This window comes from Typopeltis vanoorti, chromosome 4 (assembly GCF_054136105.1).
Source record: "Typopeltis vanoorti isolate ZY-2024b chromosome 4, IOZ_Tvanoo_1.0, whole genome shotgun sequence".
Lineage (NCBI taxonomy): Eukaryota > Metazoa > Arthropoda > Arachnida > Uropygi > Thelyphonidae > Typopeltis > Typopeltis vanoorti.
Window position 1 is genome coordinate 127659192 of NC_143552.1, and position 25789 is coordinate 127684980.

General features: G+C 35.6%; 1 protein-coding gene across 4 annotated transcripts in view; it reads right to left on the reverse strand.

Moving 5' to 3' along the window:
• LOC150107666 (ATP-dependent DNA/RNA helicase DHX36-like) overlaps nt 1-25789 on the reverse strand; it is a 589788-nt gene that overhangs the window by 142097 nt on the left and 421902 nt on the right. For all 4 annotated transcript variants that reach the window (XM_090391452.1, XM_090391454.1, XM_090391451.1 and 1 more), the window contains 2 exons: nt 24479-24652; nt 6025-6111 (listed from right to left, as the gene is read on the reverse strand). In XM_090391452.1, coding sequence (XP_090247578.1) covers nt 6025-6111; nt 24479-24652 — 261 coding nt within the window. The remainder of the gene's footprint in view (nt 1-6024; nt 6112-24478; nt 24653-25789) is intronic.

Here is a 25789-nt window from a genome sequence, read left to right on the forward strand (position 1 = left end):
TTCTATTTGCTTGTGCATACTGTCACCACCATCTTTTCCATCACCTGGTCTATAGCAGCACCCAATTGTATATTTAGTTCTGCTAGCCACAATCTCACACCAAATGGCCTCAAATGTGCTCTTTTCTCTATCCTGCAATTCAACTTCTATTCTCCTTGGCTGGAGCTCATCAGCTATCATCAACAATACTCCTCCCCCCATTTTATTCTCTCTGTCATTCCTGAACACACTATACCCATCACATTCAATCCCACTAGTTATATCATCTACAGTCAGCCATGTTTCATAATACCTATAACCTGTGGTCTGGAAGTGCCAACCATGGCCAAAAACTCTTCCTTCTTGTTCCTAATACTCCTAGTATTAGTGTACATGAATTTAAGACCCCCATTAGCCCCCACCCTACCTTGATGCCTTATATTAACTATCCCACTCAGATTTGTTGTCCTTATTTGCTCTGGCATATTATATTCATTCTTACATTCAACTGCCTCCATAAGGACTGTATCTCTACTCCCCCCCCCCTAACATATCTAGTTTCCCTGAATTTGCACATCCACTACATTCAGCAACATTTTCTCAAGTCTTCTTACACCGTAACCATTCAAATGCAAGCCATCCATCTTATATAGATCCTTTCGCCCATCAAACTCACTCCACACATCCACAAATTCCACACCACTCGTCATACATAACCCACGCATAAAGTCATTTGCAATTATAGCCCTCCTTTTAAACATTTCACTGTCATACCGTGGCAAAAGACTAATCATTCTAACTCTCTCACTCTTTTCTTTTGCTACCTCAAACAATTCATTCAGGTCTTCTATCATTTCCATTTTATCTCCTTTCAAATCATTCGTACCTGCCACAATAATCATTTCTTTCACCCTTTCCTTTTGCTCTCTAATAGATGCAGTTACGTCCTTTATGGTCACACCAGGTTGGTACGATTTTGTCAAATCCTCTACTAACACACCTCGTACTAACGAGTCTCCATACAGCACTCTATCCTTCATTTTGTTCATGTTCACATTCATACGTCTATTTTTCCTGTCATACCTTTTATTATTGGTTGGCTCATTCAGTCTACTTTTGTTCATGCACTCTAGCTGCTGTTTTGCTCTTTCTATCGCACTATTCAACAACGCGATCTCACTCAATGCATCTATCTCATCTTTTTTGTTCTCTGAGAAACCATTTATACTATCATTCACACTTTCTACATTCACACTCTCACAATTTTCATGTACAACCTTGCCGTTTCTTGTCATATCCCTATTTCCTTCATTCTGAAGGTTGACAAAAATATCACACTCACGATCCGAAATACACTTCAATTCTGCATTCTCCCTACATTTTCTACACACATTCAATCCTTTATTATCATCTAACCACACTCCGACCGCACTCCGCAAAGCGTACATTTCACAGCTAGTACACTGACTCATTTCTTTTATGCTACCGTTCTTTGATAACGATGGCGAACCTTCATTACTGGCAGCCATTTTCCTTCGCACAGGTGCCATACGTATCTGTAACGTGTTTTGTCAAATTATACGTTATAACACACCAAAATAATTAAGCAAGAGATTGTTAAAGAAAAAGATCATGAGGAAGGAATGCCATGTGTATAAGGTTGATGTCAGTTTTGAAAATTATAAGGAGCAGGCAAGAGTTACACTGTAAGGAAAGCTAAGTCTGGGAATGAAAATAAAGACATCCCAAGAATTCTGCTAACAATCTGAAAAAGAATTTGGCAATAGGGTTGATGGGATATCAACATGTATGCTAAAACATTGTTCAGATGAACTGACTGTTCCTTTAACCAGGCTATATAATTTGAGCTTCAGTACAGGAAAGATTCCACAGGAATGGAAACAATAAATGATAATCCCACTGCACAAGGCTGTATACATCCATCTTTGTGCAAGGGCGGCGTAAAGATACTGACCTTTCAGCATCTTTGGAGGGGTAGTGAAGATTCTGAAAAAGTTAGTAAGAGATCATATACAGAAATGGGTTGACAGTGAATTAATGTAATCTAATGAATCTAATATAAACCCTTGCAATGAAAGCATGAGTTTATGGGAAGGCCATGTTGGAGCAAGCTTGTTCACATTTTATCATGATGTTACCAATGAATCAGACAAAGGGAGAATAGATACAGATATACCATGATACTTTTGGACTTTGATAAAGCTTTTGAAAAAATACAGCATGGAAGACTACTGCATAAAATAGAGAATATGGGATTGGATTCTAAAATATTTTTGTGGATAAAAGGATGGCTAATGATCAGATATCAGAAAGTGTAGTATATGGGAGTTGTGAGTCTATAAGATTCTATGTAATCAGTGGCATACCACAGGGATCAATTCTTGGTCCATTATTATTCAATCTATAAATTAAAGATGCCAAGAAATTATATTCTTAGTTTAATCCTTTATCCAAGTGTAAGTAAACAAAGTTTGTGCCTGAAGTAATTTCAGGACAGGACAACTCGTATATATAAACTAAAGACTTTGCAAAATAATGCAAAGCACATATCCTTACACATATGATGCTATGTATTATGGGACGGGTCACTACCCAGATAGATTACAACCTTTATTGAAGTCACATCAGTGGGAGCCAGACCCACAGGTGATACCAAGGTTGAAGTAATGCAGAAGTCATATTTCCATATATGAGTATCCAAAAGGTGTCACACCTTATTACTAAAATACCCTAGATTAGAGATAGATGTTGGAAGTTTTCCACTTGGTTTAAGTAAAATTACAGATTCTAAGAAATTATATTCTTGGTTTAATCCTTTATCCAAGTGTAAGCAAACAAAGTTTGCACCTGAAATAATTTCAGGACTGGACTGACATAATGCATAACATCATACATGTCTGTAAGGATAAGTGCTTTGCATTATGGGATACTAAGGCAAGTGATGTGAAGTCAGTCGCCTGAAATTACTTCAGGCGAAAACTTTGTTTGCTCACTTTTGGATAAAGGATTAAACTAAGAATATAATTTCTTGGCAACTTTAATTTATAGTCTAACCCATCGGTTCCTAACCAGTAGTACACATACCCCACAGGGGTATGTGCTGGGCCATTCAGGGGTACACGAAAAATAATCAGTAATGGCGGAAAAACAAGTAAAGTAAACAAAATGCAAAACGCTAGTTATGGAACAATAAATGTTAAGTTTGAATCACTGCTATTTTAAAAACAAGGGGGTACAATTCATAGAAATGGGTTCAAAAGGGATACACAAGTGGAAAAAGGTTGGGAAGACCACTGTTCTAACCAAATGGAAACACTTCTAAACAATTATTATTCAATCTATACATTAATGCCATTGAGAAAGATTTGACAGGTGGCTTACAGCTGTCTGCTGATGATACAAAGATATGCAGAATAATAAGGAATGCAGGTGATATGCAGTACTTGCAGAATAATTTTGAATAGTTTCAAATGGTTTTCAAATAATTTTGAACAGTTTCAACCATTGAAACTGTGATAACAGTTTCAACCATTGAAACTGTGATAACAGTTTCAATTCAATGGTAGTAAATGTAAAGTTATGTCCTTTGTAATGCATGAACTAAGTTATCCAATGTCATATTATATTGGCAGGATTATGCTTAAAGAAAGTTAACAGTCTAAGGGATTTTGGAGTTTTAGTAGATGAGAACTTGAAGTTCAAGGATCATATAGCAAATATAGCAATACAACTCAGATAATAACTGCAATGCTAAAATGAACCTTGACATGTAAAGATAAAGAAGTTCACTTTGCCTATAAAGGCCTTGATAAGACCTCACTTGGACTACTGCACACAGGTCTCATGGTTTCCATGGTGATACAATGGAGAAAGAGAGTGAGATGCAAAGGACTGTTGAAAATGATATCAGGATTGTGGAATACTGATTATTGAACACAGATTGGAATTTGTAGATTGCAGACACACTAGTAAACAGGAGATATGATTGAGACTTACTTGTGACACTTATGATTGAGATTGTGTCATACAGGATATCAGTAGGTGAAAGGTCTAATTTTATGGAAGTTGAGAAGAGGACAACCATGGAAGATGAAAATTAATTCAGTGAAGAAAGAGATGAGAGCTAGATTTTTCTCTCATAGAGTAGTGTATGATTGGAATGGACTCCCTTTGGAGGTTGTGAGTGCAAATAGTGTTAATAAATTCCAGAAAACATAAGGCAGTGGTACAGGTGATATGCAGCCTCCTGTGACTCTCTTAATAATAGTAATAATATTAAAAACAATAATAGAAAAGAACTTGATATTGCTAGCATGCAGAGAGACAGAGAACTAAACAGAGCTAATCTCATGTGATACTATCCTTTACAGAATGGGAGAGGAAAGACTGACAAAACAGGTGTTTGATAATGAAAGATACCCAGCGAAGACCAAGAACTAGATGGACTGATGCAGTTAGAAGTGTCTTGGGATACAAAAACTGTATTCCAAGATATAGTTTTTTGGAGAAAAAATTGTTGATAGGAACTTAGTAATAAATATAAAATTTCTATGTAGTACTGTTGTAGTATCCTGTATACCTTCTTGAGAGATTCATTTTTTACAGGACAGCCCGTTGAATAAAAGTAACAAATGTATTTATAGTTTTGGTTGCTAGTGTGTTGTAATCGCAGGTGCAACTTTTGAGTTGGGTGACACATCAGTTTTCGCGTGGCACCATTGATGTAAGAGTGGGTGAGTGGAGTGTGTCAGAAGTTACATCACGGAGCAAAATGCTGTGATAAAATTTTACCGTAAATTAGGAAAAACTGCTACAGAAGTGTACTAAGACCTAAAAAAAGTTTATGGTGATGACTAGGTGTTTTGCAGGTTTTCAAGGTTTAAAGAGGGGAGGGAGGGAGTCCCTGGAGGATGAACCATTCTATGAATGGTCAGTTTCTGCAAAGACAATGAAAATAAATGTGGTGAAAGCTACGGAAATTGTTGTCCATCAGAGGCAAATAACCACTAGGATACCTGTCTATTCAATGTACAGCTTGGTGTTGGTTAGGAAATGGCAAGATATTAATCTTAGAAAGAGATCTGCAGAAGAGGAAGGTTTGTTCGAGTGCAACAAACATTGATACAAGAACAGAGAGAAGGATAGGGTTGCATGTTGTCAAAATTTCATCCATTCAGTTGATCAAGATCATAACATGTTGTAAAGAATTGTCATGGGTGATGAAAGTTGGTGTTTTCAGTTTGATCTGGAAACGAAACACCAGAGCATGAAACGTCTTTTCCCTGGCAGAAGTAAGTCAGGTTGCAAAATCATGTGTAAAGACAATGGGCATTGTTTTTTCGACGTTACTGGAATTATCCACTGCAGATTTGTTCCTGAGAGCGCCACAGTGAATGGTCAGTATTATTCAGGAGTAATGCAATGTCTGTATGCCCACATGCGATGTGTCAGGAAAGAACTGTTCCACAACAACAATTGGATTCTGTCACATGAGAACAAGCCCATGCACTGTGAGCTGCCTGTGAAGCAGTTTCTGGTTTTGAAGTTGATCTGTGTGATTGAACATCCCCCCATTCATCAGATCTGGCTCCTGAAGACTTTTTCCTCTTCCCAAAGATGAAGTGCCTTGATAGGGGGCACCTCAGCAACATTGAGGACATCCAATATGGTGCGACACAGACAGTGAAGTAGGTTTCCCATTCAGGACTTCCACTGTGCTTCAAACATCTGTATGATAGATGTAAATGTTTTGTGGAGTTGAAGGGAGATTATTTTGAATCTGTGTAATTGATAATTCCAAATATAGTTCTTTGTTTTGATATAATAATTGTTGTCTTAACAAAAACTTGGCTTTGAAACTTAACGGGCGCACTGTGTATATGGAATTTAATGATAATGATGAATGGTTAGCTTTTTTTTGTGTGTTTTCTTATTCATCATATATACAGGTATATTAAGTCACTACATATTAAATAAGTTTCAATTAATCAACCTTATGAAGAAATATAAAAAATATAACCAAACCTGAAATGCATGAACTAACATAAGATGATCACTTCGAGTGTTACAGGCATATTGTTCTCGTTTTTTTCGAGCAAGGTGCTCCTGCCCCTAAAATATTTCCAAAACAATAACTTCATTAGAGATGGTAACATTTAATTAAATAATGCTTTACATGTAAATTTTATGCATTCATCTGTACAAATATAAAATTTCCAGTTTGTTTTTTTCCTAAATTTGTCCAGTAAATTAGATAAGCTTATTTGCATATAAGGTTTTCTTTTTAATGTAAAAAACAAGCAAAAAAATATAAAACAATTATATAAAATTATTATTTTATATAATTGTTTTATTTAATTATATAATTATTTTATATAATTCCCATCAGACAAAAGGAACATAAACGACACATTAAATATAATAACTATGGTGAAGCTGGCCTTTCTGATCATGTCCTGAATACTTTGTTTACATCACACCAAAACATGGTATGAACATAAATGTAAGGAAGCCTGTGAGATTCTTATCAACCACCCGAACTTTTACAATAATGATGGTCTAAAAGTTCCAAGCATATGGAAGGCACATATTCTACCCACTTAACCTTTCTCCCTAAGAGTTAATTATTATACGACCATAAGTAATCCAGAATCTTAAATCTAATATAACAATTATCATGTTAAATTAGGACATCACTGTCACTGTAAGAAAACTATCTATATGAAAGAATGTTTCTTTGATGCTATCTTAAATAGAATATAGCTTTGATGTAGTTTTGAAATAAGTAATTAATTATCTTTTATCTGTATTTTTTATTTATTTAATTTTATTTTTATTTATTATTTTTTTAATTATATTTTCACTTAAACGTCATGCCAGTAGAATAACCATTGATCAAATCATTGTCGCTTTAGCATACTGTGTGAAATGTAATTCAGCTTTCTTTTAGGCTTACACAGTGATCAGAATACATTTTGGAAAATTATGGAGACAACTACTGTGTTTGAGTAAAACTTTAGTTTAATATAAACCAAAATCAACACTTGACGTTTCGGCCGTCATATCAAGGTCATCTTCCGGAGCATATCCATCAAAGCATATTCATCAAAAAAGAATTTAGATTACAGTAAAATCTTAGCCATCCCATACATTAAAGGGTTATCAGAAAAAATCAACAGAATCCTACACCATTATAATCTCAATGCCATCTTTAAACCACCTACAAAATTAAAAAAACATATTCAACTCCTCTAAGGATCCTCTTCTCCCATTGGCACATTCTGGAGTTTATTGAATCTACTGCACCTGTAACTTACCTTATATTGGTGAAACTGGACATACAATCCCTATAAGGAAAAAAGAACACAAAAGACACTTTAAATATAACAATTTTGGTGAAGCAGGTCTCTCAGATCATGCTCTCAACACCTTACAGCAAATAGATTGAAAAAGTATCCACTCTTTACACCATACAAAACCTGATATGAAAAAAAAAATTAAAGAAGCCTGCGATTTTCTGATTAACCACCCTAATATCAACAATAATGGAGGCATGAAAATTCCAAGAATCTGGATGGCACATATTCAGCCTACTTAATACTTAGTATCCAGCATACTTTAGGACTTCAAGCAACCTTCAGCTAGTATTGCAAACTATTCCATACCAATTGGTTGAAATTTATATGTATAATCATGTTTTTAATATATATATATATATATATATTTATGAAGAATTGAATGACTAGAACCGAGATTTAAGTAAAAAGGTTTTAATATAAAAACACGACTAGTTTCACCCTGTAACAGCCTTCATCAGGTGACATTATAAAAGAAAGAAAAAACACTAAACACTGAAGGTTAAAAGACTATGAACAACATAGAGAGTCTCTATACATAATTAGCATGAAAACGTTGTAGTTGTATTTAAAGCTGTTCTTTCATTTGTTGCATTGTTGGGAGAGTGCGTGCTTGCAGCATCACGTGAACACCAGTACATGATTACAGCTGAATGACTATCTGGGAGGTTGTAGCTCAAGTTATTATTTAGATGAACAGGATTGAAGATGATTTCTCTAGATTCCATGATTTTTCTCTCTAGTTCATCATTGCAACGGAAGATGTTGGTAGAATTTTCCCAGCAGACTTTGTGACTTTGGTTTTCATCATTAGGATTAGCCGAGAAAAGGACATGACTTGATAATGCACTGGCTCGCTGTCTCTTGTAAGTAATGTCCCTCATGTGTTCTTCCATAAGCAATTCGACATATTTGTCTGTCTGCCCAAAATAAAGAATATCACAATCACACAATATTTTATATACACCAGGGTATTTGAGTTGATGATGACAAGGTTTTGGGTGGCTTATTAAGAAACGGATCTTTGGAAGTGGAGTGATATTGTATTTTCTTAGAACTTTTGCTAATTTATGTGAAACTGTACTTATGTAAGGAATAGATATATTGCCTTTGAATCTATTTGATTCTTCTGAGTGATGTCTAGGAGGATTAAGAAGGAAATTTTCAACGATTCTCTTGGAATATCCATTAACTTCAAAAGAAGTTTTCAGGGCAGACAGACAAATCTGTCGAATTGCGTATGGAAGAACACATGAGGGACATTACTTACAAGAGACAGCGAGCCAGTGCATTATCAAGTCATATCCTTTTCTCGGCTAATCCTAATGATGAAAACCAAAGTCACAAAGTCTGCTAGAAAAAATCTACTAACATCTTCCATTGCAATGATGAACCAAAGAGAAAAATCGTGGAATCTAGAGAAATCATCTTCAATCCTGTTCATCTAAATAATAACTTGAGCTACAACCTCCCAGATAGTCATTCAGCTGTAATCATGTACTGGCGTTCACGTGATGCTGCAAGCACGCACTCTCCCAACAATGCAACAAACGAAAGAACAGCTTTAAATACAACTACAACGTTTTCATGCTAATTATGCATAGAGGCTCTCTATGTTTTGTTCATAGTCTTTTAACCTTCAGTGTTTAGTGTTTTTTATTTTTTCTTTCTTTTATAATGTCACCTGATGAAGGCTGTTACAGGCCGAAACTAGTCGTGTTTTTATATTAAAACCTTTTTACTTAAATCTCGGTTCTAGTCATTCAATTCTTCATAAAAATATGTATGTTAACCGAGTTAATGATCATTCTTTCGTATATATATATATATATATATATATATATATATATATAAACATGTTGCTCTCCAGCCCAATGTAATCTTGTAACCAATAGATTATAATAATAATAGGACTCTAGCAGTAATGTAGTCAAGTTTTTTTGTTTTTTTTTTTCACCAGAGGTCAGGCCAATAATTGTTGTAATGGTTGGTCAGTAACTTTAGCAAACCATGTATATTGTAGTGCAGCTTGTTTCTCTGTATATAATGTATATGCTCCAGAAGATGACCTTGATATGAAGGTCGAAACATCGTGTTGATTTTAGTTTATATTAAACTAAAGTTTTACTCAAATACGGTAGTTGTCTCCATAATTTTCCAAAATGTAATTCATATCCATGTTTCATTTTTTACAGATTGACCTTTCCAAGCCAATCCTAACCTTATATAATATGGCACTACAACAATGCCAAATGGAATGACCTCAAGGATCACTACACTTCTTTTCCCATCGTCTGCTTATAGTGACTCCTGCAATCCAAATACCAGCTCTGACCAAATAATTGAAATAATCTTTGTGGAAAGAGGACCTTTATTCCCTACTCTATTCCAAACCTTCTAACCAAACTCTAGTTCTCTAACAAATGAATCAAAGCAGTTCAAGATAAAAATTCAGAGTACAATCACTAAATCAAGTCAAAAAACCCTTCTTAATCAGCCTGAAGAATTAACTCTTAAGAAAAATCATCAAATAAATACAAAATAGACTTTATTATTATTATTATTATTATTATTATTACTACGGGCTACTCCAGGGAGTCCTTAGACTCATCGAGGGAGGCCCTAAACATCATGTTCACACAACTGTTCAACATTCTCACAGTATCTATCATACCTTGCCTTGAACTCGCTCACTGTCATGGCACCCACAACAGACTCTGGCAGCTTATTCCACTCATTTACCACTCTAAAAGTAAAGAACCCAGCTCTAACACCCCTGCAAAACCACACTCTTGCCCAGCTTCCATGGGTGTCCCCTAGTTCTCCCACCACCAGTCCTGATCTCAAAAATATCCTCTGAATTAATCCTATAGAATCCTTTTAGCAATTTGAATGTCGCAATCATATCTCCCCTTTTCCGCCAATCAACTAGTTTCTGCAACCCACAAATCTTCAACCTGTTCTCATATGGTTCATTCCATAGACCTGCTATCATCTTAGTCACTCGCCTCTGGATCCTCTCCACCTCATCCTCATCAAGAAGGAACCGAGGTGACCAAATCTGGGCACAGTAGTCGAGATGAGGTCTTATCAGGGCTCGGTACAGAGGTACAATAACTTGCTTGTCTCTGCTCGTCAAGGTATTTTTCAACAACCAAGTCAGTTGATGAGCTGATTTAGCTACTTTTGCAATGTGCCCCCTAAACTTCATCTCCCTATCCACCAACACTCCCAAGTCCCTGGCCTCATCAATCTCTTGGAGTACAGTTCCACCAATGTGGTATACTGCTGCTAATCTTTTCACTCCAAAATGTAACCTTACATTTTGTCACATTAAATTGACATCCATTCTCCTTAGTCCAGAACTCCAATCGATCTAAGTCATCTTGCAAGACTTTGACATCTTCTGCATTCACTATCGCCCTACCCAACTTTGCATCATCAGCGAAAAAATGAACTGTCCCACTTAGACCCTTCCCTATATCGTTAATGAACAGATTAAACAGCAGTGGTCCAAGAACAGAACCCTGTGGCACACCACTAATCACAGGCCGTCTTTTGGACTCTACTCCTGAATAAACTACTCTTTGATATCTCTCCATCAACCACCCAGCTATCCATCTCACCAACCCTATATCCATTCCCATATGTTGTAGTTTACGGATTAGAATTCCATGTGGTATCCTGTCAAACGCCTTTGCCAGTGTTAAATTGTGAATGAAGCCATGTTATGTAATTTATTATTTTTCATTCACATTTAACATGGCTTATTAAATATTAATCATGATTTATATAAAATTGTTTATTATTCCTTAAATAAGAATTACTAATTAAATATTTATTCAAAACTTGACCTATTATTAGTTTATAAAATAATAATATGTTTAGAATTTTGTATAACTAAATATATGTGGTGTAACATAAAGTGTTAATTTATATTTAACTGTATACGTAATCAAAAAGTTAAAGAAGTAGCTTAAATATTCTGTTGTTTTATTTGTGAAATATTTAATCTTATGTAATCACTCATGAATAATATTAGACCATACATTACATTAGCGAAATGTTTACGTGCAGTCTGTTGTCATGGAGACGCACGCGTAAACAACCACGAGTCGAGTAGAGCGTGGCGTTCGAACGTAAGGTGGGAGTGAAGGTCATAGATAGGAGAGAGAGATATATAGAGAAGAGGGAAGGTCATAGAAAAAAAAGGATAGAGAAGAATTATTATTAAGAGTGAGGAGAGAGTTTTGCGGAACCAAGATTATATAATCCTCAGGGCAGAGATTTATGAGTATAGTGTTCGAAAGTGAACCTATAAGTAGTGAAACATAAAGTTTAATGTTATAAGCGAAATCTGCTGTTGTTATGAAGAAAGGTTGATACCATAATCAGATAAAAGGAAACTGGACAGTCAATGCGAAAATTCTGATTAGTTCTAGTTAATCTGGATTACGATTAAATTCTATGTTGCCCTAGGAAAAAGTTATATTAGTTACTTGGAGAAAAGTGAACAGGAAAAGATATTAGTACCTAATTACTGTTGTTTGGAATAGTGAAGTGCGACTTACAGTAATACAGTTTAAACTATGGAGAATATTTGTTATGTGTGTTCCGCTAATGTTAATTAAGTTAATTCATAAGTGCTCTCTCAATAATTTGATGTATTGAAGAATTTGTCTGGTAAGAGTAATTGTATAAGTTTCTCTATTCTAGCATTAACTGTAATATACCTCCGATGCTCAAGGTCCAGGAATATATTTGCTTGGAATATAGCTTACGTAGTTTATTGCCTGCTGTGAATATAAACATTGAGCTGATAGATTTGTGAAGACTGAATAAGATGTGAAATTGTTATATTAACTTGAGATAAGAAGATTTGTGTTTTTTGAGACTGTGAATAGTATATGAAAGTTAGAACATTGAATTAGCATCAGTGACCTAAGAAGATGTGTTAAGTTAATTGTATAGTTCCATTTTAAAATAGAGTTCTTGTATTTGTTGACCATATCATATATTAAATGTTTTATTTTGTTGATCTAAATATTGTGTTTGCCTGAATTCCTTATTATTGCACCGTTCATAAATATTCGAATCTTGCGGGAACCCCAAGTAAAAATGATAATAGATGATTCGGCCTAATGAGATGACTGTTAACTTAATTTAGAACTGATCCTACTATTTATATAGACTAATCTAAGAATAGGGTGGCGCAGTATAAATATAAATTTCCCTGCTTTTGGATCGGTGATCATTTCGTAACTAGTTGTATTATTCATAAAAGTGACTTGAAACTAGATAGAATTAGAACACGACAGAAAAGAGTCGTCACGACACCAGGTCCAGCAGTATCACTGTAAACCCATTTCCCTTATCCAGTTCAGCCGTCACCTTGTTATAAAACTTGAGCAAGTTACTGAGGCATGAGCTACCCTTCACAAAGCCATGCTGTCCTCTGTACAGTATCTCATTTTCATCAATCCATTCCTGTATTTTTCCCTTGACTACTTTCTCCAAGACCTTGACAACGACTCCTGATATGCTGATTGGTCGGTAATTTGCAACCATAGTCTTGGATCCTCCTTTATGCAGTGAAACTATTTTCCCCTCTTTCCACGCCTTCGGGACTAAGCCAGACCCGAGACTCAGATTAAACAACATGGTCAAGGGCACTGATAATTCCTTAGCCGCTTCATGCAAGACCTGTGCCGGTATACCATCCAATCCCACAGATGTATTCACATTAAGGTTCTGTAATAGACTATTCACCTCCACTTCATTCATCACAATTCCCGTATAAACTAATGGTTCCATCATTTTTTCAACGTCACCACTTGGATGATATACTTTTGCAACGTGCGCGCTCAGTAACTTCACTATATCGACTGGTTCAGTGAACTCTTTACCATCGTCATTCCTTAAAATCATTTTGCCATGTACAGTTTTTTTCTTGCTTGCAGCATATTGAAAGAACTGCTTGGGATTCTCTTTTGCTTGCATAGCTAGTTTCCTTTCATAATCGGCTTTTGCTGTTTTTACCACACTCGTTACCCTTCTGGCCTGCACTTTATACCGTTCGTGTGCCTGCAGGTCACCCCTTTCTTTAAATTCCCTCCATAGTTGTTTCTTTTTTTGCAGCTCAAGCTTAATGGTGTTATTCATCCATTTAACCCATACTTGTTTCACTATTCGGACTTTAGGTATACAATCAGCCATAACCTCCTGTAAATGCTCTTTGACCACTTCCCATGCTCTATCGACGTTCAGCCCTTGCAGTTGTACATCCCATGGCACTGCTCCAAGCAATCTCCTAAGCTCGTCATACTTGCCAGCACGGTAATTCCACATATACCCTGTCTTAATCACAAATTGCACACCTTTAGCCACCTCCCAGGTCAAGACCTTATGATCACTCTCACCACTAGGTGGCAACATGGTCATATTCATTACAGTCAAATTTTGAGATGCAATTACCAGGTCAAGCACTCTCACACCCCTAGTATTTTCAATTACATGCTGTTTCAGATAGTTATCCCTTAATAATTGAATAAAATCCATTTCCTTCCTCACATGTGTCCTCTCCTCCTTCCAATCAATGTTACCATAGTTGAAATCCCCCATAATAATTACCCTCCTTCCACTTATTTCATCAATTTGTTTATGCATACCATCTCCACCATCTATTCCATCACCTGGTCTATAGCAGCACCCAACTGTATATTTTATTCTGCCAGTGTCAATCTCACACCAAATAGCCTCAAATGAGCTCCTTTCACTATCCTGCAATACTTCAATTCTCCTTGGCTTCAGTTCATCAGCTATCATCAATAACACCCCTCCCCCAATTTTATTCTCTCTGTCCCTCCTAAACATACTATAACCTACACATTCTATCCCACTAACTATATCATCTTCCGTCAGCCATGTTTCACTAATGCCAATAACCTGTGGCCAGGAAGAGCCAATCAAGGCCAAAAATTCTTCCTTCTTGTTCCTAATACTCCTGGCATTAGTATACATGAATTGCAGTGATCCCTTTGTCCCACCCCTATCTTGATGCGTTATTCTAAATGTCCCATTCCCATTTTTTGTCCTTAGTGCTGGCTCAGGTACATTATATACATTTTTACACTCAACTATCTCACTGATGTCTGGATATCCACTTCCCCCCCTCCTTGGTAGTTCTAGTTTCCCTGGTTCTGCACATCCATTTTCACTTCATTCAGCAACACTTTTTCCAGTCTCCGCACACCAAGTCCATTCAAATGCAGGCCATCCATCTTGTATAAGTCCTTTTGCCCATCAAACTCATTCCACACGTCCACGAATTCCACACCACACCGTCCGCATAACCTGCGCATAATGTCATTTGCGATTATGGCCCTCCTTCTAAACTCCTCTCTGTCATACCGCGGTAACAGACTCACCATTCTAACTCTGTCACTCTTTTCTTTCGCTACCTTTAACAATACTTTCAAGTCCTCTCTCATAAAAAATTTATCACCTTTCAATTCATTCGTACCCGCCATCATAAGAACCCGACTTCATAAGAATGAAATGCAAAAGGAGTGACTCCTCCTCAAATGGCAGCTGATGCCTCTTTGTCCATCACTAAGGCTGTTGAATATAACTTCTATGCTCATTGTTTCCACATGTCTCACATCCTGATCCTGATGGTACCATGGTGATATCACCTAAAGATAAAGAAGAAGACTTTCTGATATCTGTCTTTTCCTCCAACACTTCCTGGAGGAAAAGACATGCAAACTGCTCATGGCAGAAGGACATCAGAAAAATCTTCAACAGTTTTGATACTAATAAATCCCATGGCCCATATGGTATTATCCTTCCAACTGTGCCAAAAACTTGTGATCCAAAATTAAAATCCATCTTGCATGGCTTATACTGTTACACTCATCTGGAATCTACCACAGCATGAAAGTAAGCCTTTATCCAGCCTTTCCACAAAATGGGAAAGGTCAACCATCATATTATTGTTCTGTTACTCAAACTTCAATATTCTTGAAAGGAAGAGGAAAAGGTCATTAATGGACATCTTCAATGCCTAGAGGTGCATGCATTTAAAGAATTCCACCATTTTTGTTCTATAGTAGACCTCCTATGTAAATCATACCCATCTTTGGACACAAGACATGGAAAAGTTTTTTTATTTTATTAATTTTTTTTTTATTAGTCTCATATATCCATACAAGGCAAGTCTAAGAAGACCAATGATATGGCAGTGGCATGTGTTGGCAGGTGATCAGAAAGAAGAAAGGAATTTGCTGATGTGTTTGTTGAAGCCTTGAAGATTGTAATCATTGAGGAAAACAGTACAGAAAAGACTATTCTAAAGAGCAGAGATGTAAGGAGTGAGGGCATAGGATGAGAAATTGGTTTGATAGTTTGGAGTTGAACTGCATATGAATGTTGACCAGCAGCTACTCATGATTCACACATGATCAGAGAAGTGCAGGGATGGTAGCAGGCAGCTCAGTGAAGCAGTATCCATGGAAATATATCTACAGAAAATACATAATACAGTAACAGAACATCTATGAAAAGGTGCCAAAAGTCAATGAGGAAGGGGTCATCAATTAAGCAAATTACTTTCTTCTGCATACAGTCAAGTATTCTGAAGTCTTTAGTGCAATCAAGTATCACAGAGGTCTAAGGTGCACCACCCCAAATATGGAAACAGTATTCTAAGTTCAGGCAGACTTGAGCTTTATATATAGTGTCAGGAGTTGAGCATGAGAGAGTGCCATTTGAAATAAAGGAGAATATCAGGCTTTTGGAACCTAACAAGAACATGGATCTGATGTGTTTATTTCAAGATAGATCAGACATGAGAGTTAACCCAAGATGAGAAAATTGATTTTGTTGACAAACAGAATATTGTCAATAGTGTGGGAGAGTGAGGCTGGGTCTTTCTTCCTAGAATTAAAACAGGATTGTGTTTTGGTGATATTAAAATTCACCAGATAATCCTAACCCCCACTTGAGAACAGCATGGAGATCAATGTTTAAGAAATTGGTTAATGATCATGAAGTGTGAATTACTACAAGGTTTTGAAAATGAAAGAGAGAGAGAGAAGGATGAATAGGATTGAATATATGAGAGAGAGAGAGAGAGAGATCATTAATGTATAGGAGGATGAGTGTAGGTGAAAGCACAAGAGCCCTGGGATATACTAGCATTGAATGAAGAATCTGGTGAAAGGAAACCATCCATCATGACTGGTAACAAGTGAGCAGAGAGGACATTGGCAGTCAGTTCACAGAGAAGGAAAGCCACAATGTCAAACTCAGTCAAATGTCTTGGAAATATCATGAGTGACCAATTGAGTTTCTCCAAACTTTTCCATGTCCTGCCTACAAAGGTGGGTGAAGTCGGCAAGGAAATCCTTCATGGAATGAGAACGGCAGAATCCACACTAGTAATCATGAAGTAATTGCTCAGTCTCTAAGTAGTAAAGCGGTTGGTTGATGATGACTTTTCCATTAGTTTTCAGAATACTGAGGTCAGAGCAATAGGATGTTTAGTTTGATGCTGACTTTTATCTCCCTTTTTAGAGAACAGGCTAGATAAATGCTTGCTTCCAACAATTGGACATATTCAAGACAAGCATGGCAGAAGCTTTTGTTCAGGAGATTTACTGATATCAAGGCTACCAAGTATTTTTTGATACTCTTTCTGGCAGAATTTCAGAGGAGATGTGTTGGTCATCTATACAAGAGTTGGAGGGAAAAAACTGATGCCATAAGGTCTTTCTTATCTTCTGAAGTTGTTACCTATTGCCATTGTACTATCAGGACATAACAGAAGTTGAAACATGGAAGGACAGAAGTTGTGTTCTACAGCCTTGGAAAAGAAACAAGAAGGCCTAGCTGACATTTGGACAGGAGACAAGCTTAATGCATTTGGCCTTTACAGAGTTTGCTTTGGATTTTTTTTTTTTTTTTTTGCAGTTATCATGACCTGCATTATACACGCTACACGAGAAGCTGAGTTTTTAACTGGAGACACTGGATATTTGCTGAATTTCTGGCTTGGGCTGTTTTAGCACACTTGTTGGAGAATCAGAATTTGGATAAGGGTGAAGGTTTTTGAATGGAATAAGTAAAAAAATCCTCATACCAGTCAGAATAATTTCTGTTATCAGATTACAGCAGGTACTAGGATCAGAAGAGCAGAAGCAGTGATTCTTCCATGGAAATGAGGCCAAGTGTGCATGTGTCACAGTGTCAAGGTGGTGGTTTCCTCTGATTAGATTTCTTTTCAAAGTTGGGTACACCAGGCACCTGTGCAATCACCCATATTCTTCTTCTTCTCATTAACCTCAACTCCTATCCATTTGCTGATGACACACACTCCATTCAGTTTACTCATCATTATCACCATCAATTTCCTGATATACTCTCAAGGGATGTTCAGGTTACTATGACAGAATTACATGATTAAAGTTACATTATTATTAATCTCCTATCAACTATTTTCTTCCAAATCAATCTATTACTTGCAAGCACACCAATATTGTCATATCTAATTTTTTGAGCTACCAAGACACTTCTAACTGAATCAATCCATCTAGACCTTGGTCTTTCTCTAAGTCTCTTTCCCGCTTTTCAAACACCTGTTTTACTAACTGTTCCTTGCCCATTCTATTTAAGTGGCCATGCCACCTTAGGTTAGCTCTGCTGACATATTCTTGAATGCTAATAATGTCAAATTCCTTTCTAATATCTTCATTTTTAATATGATTGTGCCATTGATGGCAGTAGTGCACTTCCCTAATTTTTCTCAGACCCCTCATACGAGGTAGGTTCCAAAAGTTTCTGGCCTGACATATAAAATTCATGTCAATTTTAAAACACTATGCATGGCAGATAGCACCATCTATGGGGAGGTTAGTGTACCAGTTTCAAATCTCTACTTGAGTCATTCAGTTGGAGGCATGCTAAGTGGCTACAACATTAAAAATTGAGTACTGCACTGTGATGAAGTTTTTCACCAAAGAAGAGCTTTCTCCAAGTGCTATCAAATAGTGATTGGATGGTATTTATGGGGGAGCTTCTCCTTCATATTCCACCATGAAAGAACAGGCTAAACAGTTTCCTAGGAAAGAGAGCACATCGAAGATAATCCTCATGATGGTCGGCCTGTGGAAGTGATAGCTGAGGAAAATCTCTCTTGTTGAGGAGGAACTGCTCACTGACAGATAGCTGAAGCGCAAAGAAATCTCAGCAAATTTGGGGCTTTCTATAACAACCATCATTTGCATCATTCACAAGAAGCTTCGCATGACAAAGGTCAGTGCATGGTGGGTGCCTCGACTTCTCTCTTCAATTCAGGAGCATCATGTGACCTGTTCCTGCAAGTTTTTAGAATTTTAGAATTGTGCTTCTCTCCTGCACAAACTGTGTGATGCCATAAAGGAGAAGATGAATGCTGAGTCATGGTTTTCACCTGCTTCATGACAATGCGCCAGTCCATATGGCTATTGTTGCGAAGGCTGCAGTGAAGGACTGTGGCTTCCAGGAGATTGAACACCAACCCTACAGCCAAGATCTAGCACCCAGTGACTACTTCCTCTTCTTGAAACTGAAGAAAGACCTTTGAGGAAGAAAATTTGCAGATGACAATGAGGTGAAAGATGCAGTTTTAGGCCATTTTGCAGACAAAAGTACATACTATTTTTTTTTTTCAACAGAATAGAAATGTTAACTCAAAGATGTGAAAAGTGTGTTGAAGTAAAGGGAGATTATGTTGAAAAGTGACACAGTTGTTTTCTTTCTATTGTCTCTAAAAGTTAGTCAGGAAGGAAACTTATGGAACCACCCTTGTATCTGTGGTCTCTGGTCTTTGATCAAGTGCTTTATTTCTAACCCAACTCTCAGATCTATAACTTAAAACTGATTTGAACACTGTCTTCTATACTGCTAGTTTGGTGTTTTGATTAATTTCTCTCATATAAATTTATTCAGCTGGCAATCCACAATACCAGCTTTGCTTATTCTGTTGTCTATTTCCAGATTTAACTGCCATTTTCAATATAAATTGTGCCTAAATAGATGAATTTTACTTGTTCTATAGGATTTCCATTCAGAATGCAGCTGAAGTTTTCTATATTCCTGCTTATTTTCATAGTTTTGGTCTTTTTATTACTGATTTTCATGCCAAATTTGTTACAGTTGTTCAATTTAGTTAGAGAATCCTGGAAATTTGCACTAGATATGTTTAGGAGTACAACATCATCTGCATAAAGCAAAGAGCTGTTTGATATCTCCAATTCTAATATCAGGCCTGATGGCCACTTTCTTTCATAATGTGATTCATATAGATAATAAATAAGAGTGAAGATAACATGCTTACTCCTGATTCTACATCAAACCATTTTCCTGTATTTAATTCAATTCTAGCTACAGTCATAAATACTTACAGTATGGCAAGGAAGGCTATGGGAAACCACATTTTTATTTATTTATTTATATTTTTTTTTTGCTTTAATACATAGTCTGTACTTAAGATTATCAGTCTGTAGTTAGAACTGAAGGAAATGCAGGAAGATGGTTTGATGTAGAATCAACTCTTACCTAGTCTCTACACCTTTTCCATGGTCTTTTTGTTGGTTGATTCCCCTCAAATTTCATTGAATGAAAGAGAAGTATTCTTTATAAATTCATTCTTATTAGATGTCAAAAAGACTTAGAGTGAGAGTTCATAAGCATTTCTTTAACACTTTTTAGTCTTCTTTTGCTGGCCTGTTGGCCAAGTGGTTAGCATACTTGCTCTCCAACCAACACGTTTTGGGTTCAAATCTTGCTGTGGGTATGGATATATGTGATTGTCTTTATGGGAGATGAACTTCATCAATCAGTGTGAGACCACCATCCTGCTTATTGGAGGCTTGAAGCAGATTAAAAAAAGTTCCACGTTCGGTCTCTAAAGCAGAGTTTCTGGACTATGTAAAAAATAAATTTTAAAAAATACGAAAATATATATATATAAAATTGAACAATAGGGAAAAAAATATCCTTAGTCCACCCATGGTACAAAATGTACTATAGGTTTGCAAATAACATTTTGTGGGTGGAAGCAACATTAAAAAAAAAAAAAAACTATATACATATAAAATTATAGATAGAAATTTGATCTGGGTAAAATCCATTAATCCTATTTTGTTGTTTGTACATTTTTCATTTCCAGATAAAATAACTATCACATATGGTAGGTAAATTTGAAAGACTGAAATGAAGCACTATCTTTCAGAGAATCAATAATAAACAGATCTGTCATATCAAAACTAATCATGATGTCTAAATTTTCAGAGAGCAGTTTTCAACATAGTTTTGAAGTGAATGGTTTATTTTGGATAAAGGTGAGGTAACTACTTTTGCAGGAGCAATTGATTTTGCTAAATGCATATTTGTAAGTAGTTTGAAATTTTTTAAGTATGATTTTCTGTATGATTAACTGCTAAATTTTTTGAGAAGAAGTGGTAATACATTTGTGAATTTGGAAGGCTCTCTTAATCTGAGATGATTTAAACATGAAAAGTTCAGATTGTTAAATTTCAACTTTTTTCAGTAATTATTAATTTTTATAGCTATTTTGCCTATTTTTGTTTAGGAGTACCTCTTTTTGTGATGTCATTGGCTTTTTACTCAATTTTCAGGGCATTATTGATGTTTTAAAGATATAGATATATGAAGAATATAAGGAAGGAATAATTTTGGAAATATCTTTGTAGAATGTTTCTGGTTAACCCAAAACAGATATTTGGATTATAAGACCATAGGTTTAAACTAGTCGATGAATTATGCACAAATTCATCGACTAGTTTCGCTAGCAAAACTGACTCGCTCTTTGTCAAGACTAAACGGTGAAAAAGAACTAATAAATGCAAAAAAACAAAGGACTACAGTAATGGTTTACATCGGTTAGACAACAAAATGGTCTTATAGTCCAAATATCTGTTTTATGTTAATTATAGTTAATAAAGACTAAATATAACTTTCAACATGATGTTCCTGAAGTATGACGGAAAGGAAGTGGGGGGGGGGATGAAAATGTGGAGTAGAGAGAGATGTGGGAGAATTGCGGGTCAGATATAAGGTATGTGAAATTTAAAACCTGGGTTTTAAATTCCAAGAAAACAAACTTTCTTTACTTTTTGATTTACCACACCTCTAATTAACTGAATCGTCAGAAGTCTCAAATTATTTTTTACCTCTTTCGCATAGCAATATTTCATTTCATTTTTACTCACTCTTCCATGTATATCTATAAATTCTCTTCATTCAATCCTTGTATGCTTCATCCGTTGCCTCATCTTCACTAACTCCAATTTCACATCTTGAATCTCTTTCTCGATGCTATCTGTGCTCATTACCTTGCCCATCACACTCTCTTTCTCACTGCCTTTCATTACCTGTTATCTGTCATTCAACCCATCTTGCCGTCAGTCTCACATACTATCTTACTATTACTCTGGTGGTTTGTTTCCATACTTACACTCATGATCGCCTGTTCTGTCTTTTGCCCACTGTCTTAATGTCGTGAGTGAATGCAGAGGGAGATTTGAGCTGTGCTAAAAAAAAAAGTGTTTTTAAATATGTATAGTGTGCTTGTTATCAAAAATTGTGCTACATTTTTTTCGATCTGGATATAAGTATTCTTCAGTAGCGTTTATTATAATTTGTTTGTTTATATCGTGTTTTGCTACTTGTTTGTTCTTGCTGTTTCTGTTTCTGAAGACATCCATAAAGAAGTGCATGTCAGTGGCATGAAAAGCTTCAGCACAAAGATCGAGTTCTGCCTTTGATGAGAATGAGGAAGTCAATATTATAAAGAAAGAATCAAAGGATAATCGTTGTATGGGGACTTGATTATTAGAGGTGCGATGACTAATAAATATAAACTAATAAATAAAAAATGCGATGACTGTACAAACCATGCTTTCTTGGTGGAATGATGAAGCAAATAACTGATGCATTGCAAAAAAGGAAAGAGCAGACATCAAAATTAGTGGTAGTTGTTGGCACAAATGAATTAACTGGTGAAAAAAAAAGTGTTGATAGAGACTTGAGGAAGTTGTTGCAGCAGGTAAAGGCTAATAGTATTGTTGGAAAAGTTGTTAGTGTGTTGCCCAGATGTGATAACAGTGAAATGAGAAGGAGAGTGGAGATAATGAATAGCAAGATGGCTGAGTGGTGTGAGGCAAGGGGGAGGGGGAAATTCAAGTTTGTAAATCTATGGAGAGAATTTGAAGGAAAGTTGGAATGTTTTAAAGGTGATGGAATGCATTTGAATGGGTTTCGTGTTGGGCATTTACAAAGGCTACTGTTTTCTGAGAACACACAGAATCAAGAAATTAATGTAACAAATGATCAGCATCTACTTGTGAAGCAGGATAGCACAGCTAAATGGATTGTACAACAGGAGGAAGAGTGGATATGAGGCTGAAGATGTGAATGCAGAAGCATAAAGTGATAGAATGCATAAAGGTGAGGATAAAACAGGTATGAATGGAAATCAGAGTCAGGATCAGGAAAATGGGAGTGGTTAGACCAAGGAGAGAGAGAAAGAGAGAGGTGATATAGCAGCTAGAATAGAGAATGTTGATGCTAGTAAAATGGCTTCAAAGACACAAGGATTGTTATGTTTGTAAACAAATGTAATGAGTATTTGAAATAGGACAGCTGAATTTGAAATAGGACAGCTCACTTATACTAATTATTTTTGGCATACTGAGTCAGTATGCCAAAAATAATTAGTATAAGTGAAACTTGGTTGTCAAGGTGGATGTGATGTCAAGAATGGAAATGGAAGAAAATAAAATTTTCTAGAAGGATAGGAAGAAACAGAGGAGGTGGGGGGGATTGCTGTTAATGATTGCAGGGGGACTGTGTCCACAAAGTGTGGAAGTTGATAGTACATTCACAGATTTTGAATCTGTGTGGTGTGAAGTTGAAAACAAAAGGCTAGTATACCTGATAGGATGCTGTTATATGCCAGGGAATATAGAGAATACTGATTGTGAAATGTTTAGGCAAATTGGTTGTGGAAAAAGATAGTGCTCCTGATGGGAGAGTTTAATTGCAAGAATACAAAATGGAAGGAGGAGATACTGTATGGGAACAAGGAGAGTGAGTTTGTTGAATTTATGAAAGATAAATATCTTAAGCAGCATGTGACTGAAGCAACTAGAAGCTTTAATGTTTTGGATTTGGTGATAACTTCACAAGATGTAGTTAGTATTAGAAATGAGGTATTATAAATACCTCATTTCTATTAATATCTTCATTAATACAGTGTTAATACCTCATTATTATTAGTAATGAGGTATCAACACTGCAGCTAGTTTGTGAGAGTGATCATGAGGTACTTGTTTGGGAAGTGGCAAAACAAGAAAAAGTTATTGCCAAAAAAATGGATACATGTAGAAGTATAAGGTGAATCATTATGGGAAGTTCTGTAGTCAATTAGCATGCACTCACTGGGTAGATGAGCTGTGCAGAAAAGAAGCAAACAGTGCATTGAAATTCATTAGGCAGTTTCTGACACAATCAATGTATAACTGCATTCTCTGTGTTGTTTACTGTTTTAAATTCTTGTACATGTACTGGTTCTGCATTTTCAATCTAATACTATCTCAGCCTCGTTACTGAATTCAGTACTAAATGAATTAAAATAAAAAAAATCCTTCATGTTAACGCTTAATAAAAGTGAAACATATATGGTGACAATTTTTCTGTTTAAGCACATTTAGACACATTTATGAAATCGATATTCTTTTTAATGACGATATTTAATCAATAGTGTTAATTAATTTGTAAGCATATAGGTAAGTCAAGTGGTCAGCTCCTTGTCTAAAAAGCTTAGGCCTTTATTTTTACATACAAATAAATGTTATATACACAAATCAAACAAAACATACAGTTAAGAAAATAGAAGGTCATATAATAACCTATTTTTCGTATGAAGCCTGATTTTTCATTTTTAATGTAAAAATTTTAAATACAGAATGTATTTAAATTTTTTTCTGGTAATTAATGCTCATAAAATAAGTTTAAAACAAATGATTAAGATTTTTTTTTCTGACAAAAAAATGCCTTACTAAAGGAGAAACAAATGCATTTCGGTAGCTTAGACTTGCAGCAACAGTAAGAACTGGATCTAAACATGAAAATATGGCTCCAAACAATACCATTTTACCAATAAGCGGTTCTAATGGCAATCTTGCCAGGTGAAAACCTAAGGGAGTCAGATTCTCATCCTCATCAAGAGCATTCTAGAAGAGAAAGAAATACTTGCACATCAAATAATTGAAAAAATAATAATAATTCAATTAGAATACCAACATACTCTTTAACAAAATTTATATTTAATTATTTAAATTATTTAATTATTTAAACATACACATAAAACTATATGTGCAAAAAAAAAAAAAAAAAACTACGCAAAAAATTTCACAAAGTTTGTTTTCATCAAAATTTCAAACTTCCTTCTTGAACAAATGCAAGCTCATTTACTAAGAAATGTGTTGTGTTATTAAGTTAGACAGAGAGAATGTTGAACTATATGCATGTTTAATATGAAAGCTATTAAGCTTAAAACTCAGTGTCATGAAAGAAAGAGCAGAAAATAACAGAATTTTTCTAAAAATCAAGAGGTAAGAGGAAGAATTCATCATAAATGCATTATAACCATTAGAGATAAAGGTAGTTATGATAATAAGTTCTTTGTTTAGAAGAGAATCTGTAGAACATATTTCATGAGCTCTATTGACTAATCAAATTTTTAGTTGACAGAACTCATAAGTTCTACAGATTCTCTTCTAAACAAAGAACCTGTTTATTATCAGAACTACTTTTATCTCTAATGGTTATAATGCAAAAACTATTGAAAAAATAGTCAATAATTGTGGCCATCATAACCCGCCTCAAGAAGTAATTACCAGAATTTGTAATCCATACATTAAAGAACTTTCAGAAAAAATAGCAAGACTACTACTTCGACAGATTAACTTACAAATTTCTTTCTGTCCATGTTGAAAGTTTATTTTTCACTTGGTTAGAGTATAATAAATTTAGTTTAATCCTTTATCCAAGTGTGAGCAAACAAAGTTTCAGCCTGAAAGTATCTTCAGGACTGGGTTAAGGTGGTACAACACCAGGGCAACTCATTGCAAAGGTGGAGCAAGCTACCAACACAACGAGTTGCCCTGGTGTTGTACCACCTTAACCCAGTCCTGAAGATACTTTCAGGTGCAAACTTTGTTTGCTCACACTTGGATAAAGGATTAAACTAAATTTATTATATTCTTTCTGTCCAGTTTGCAAACTTAATACCTTCCTTATCTCGCCTAAAGACAAATATCCTCTGCTTTCTTATCCTGAAGTTAAGAGAATCTCCTGCTCTAGCAGCT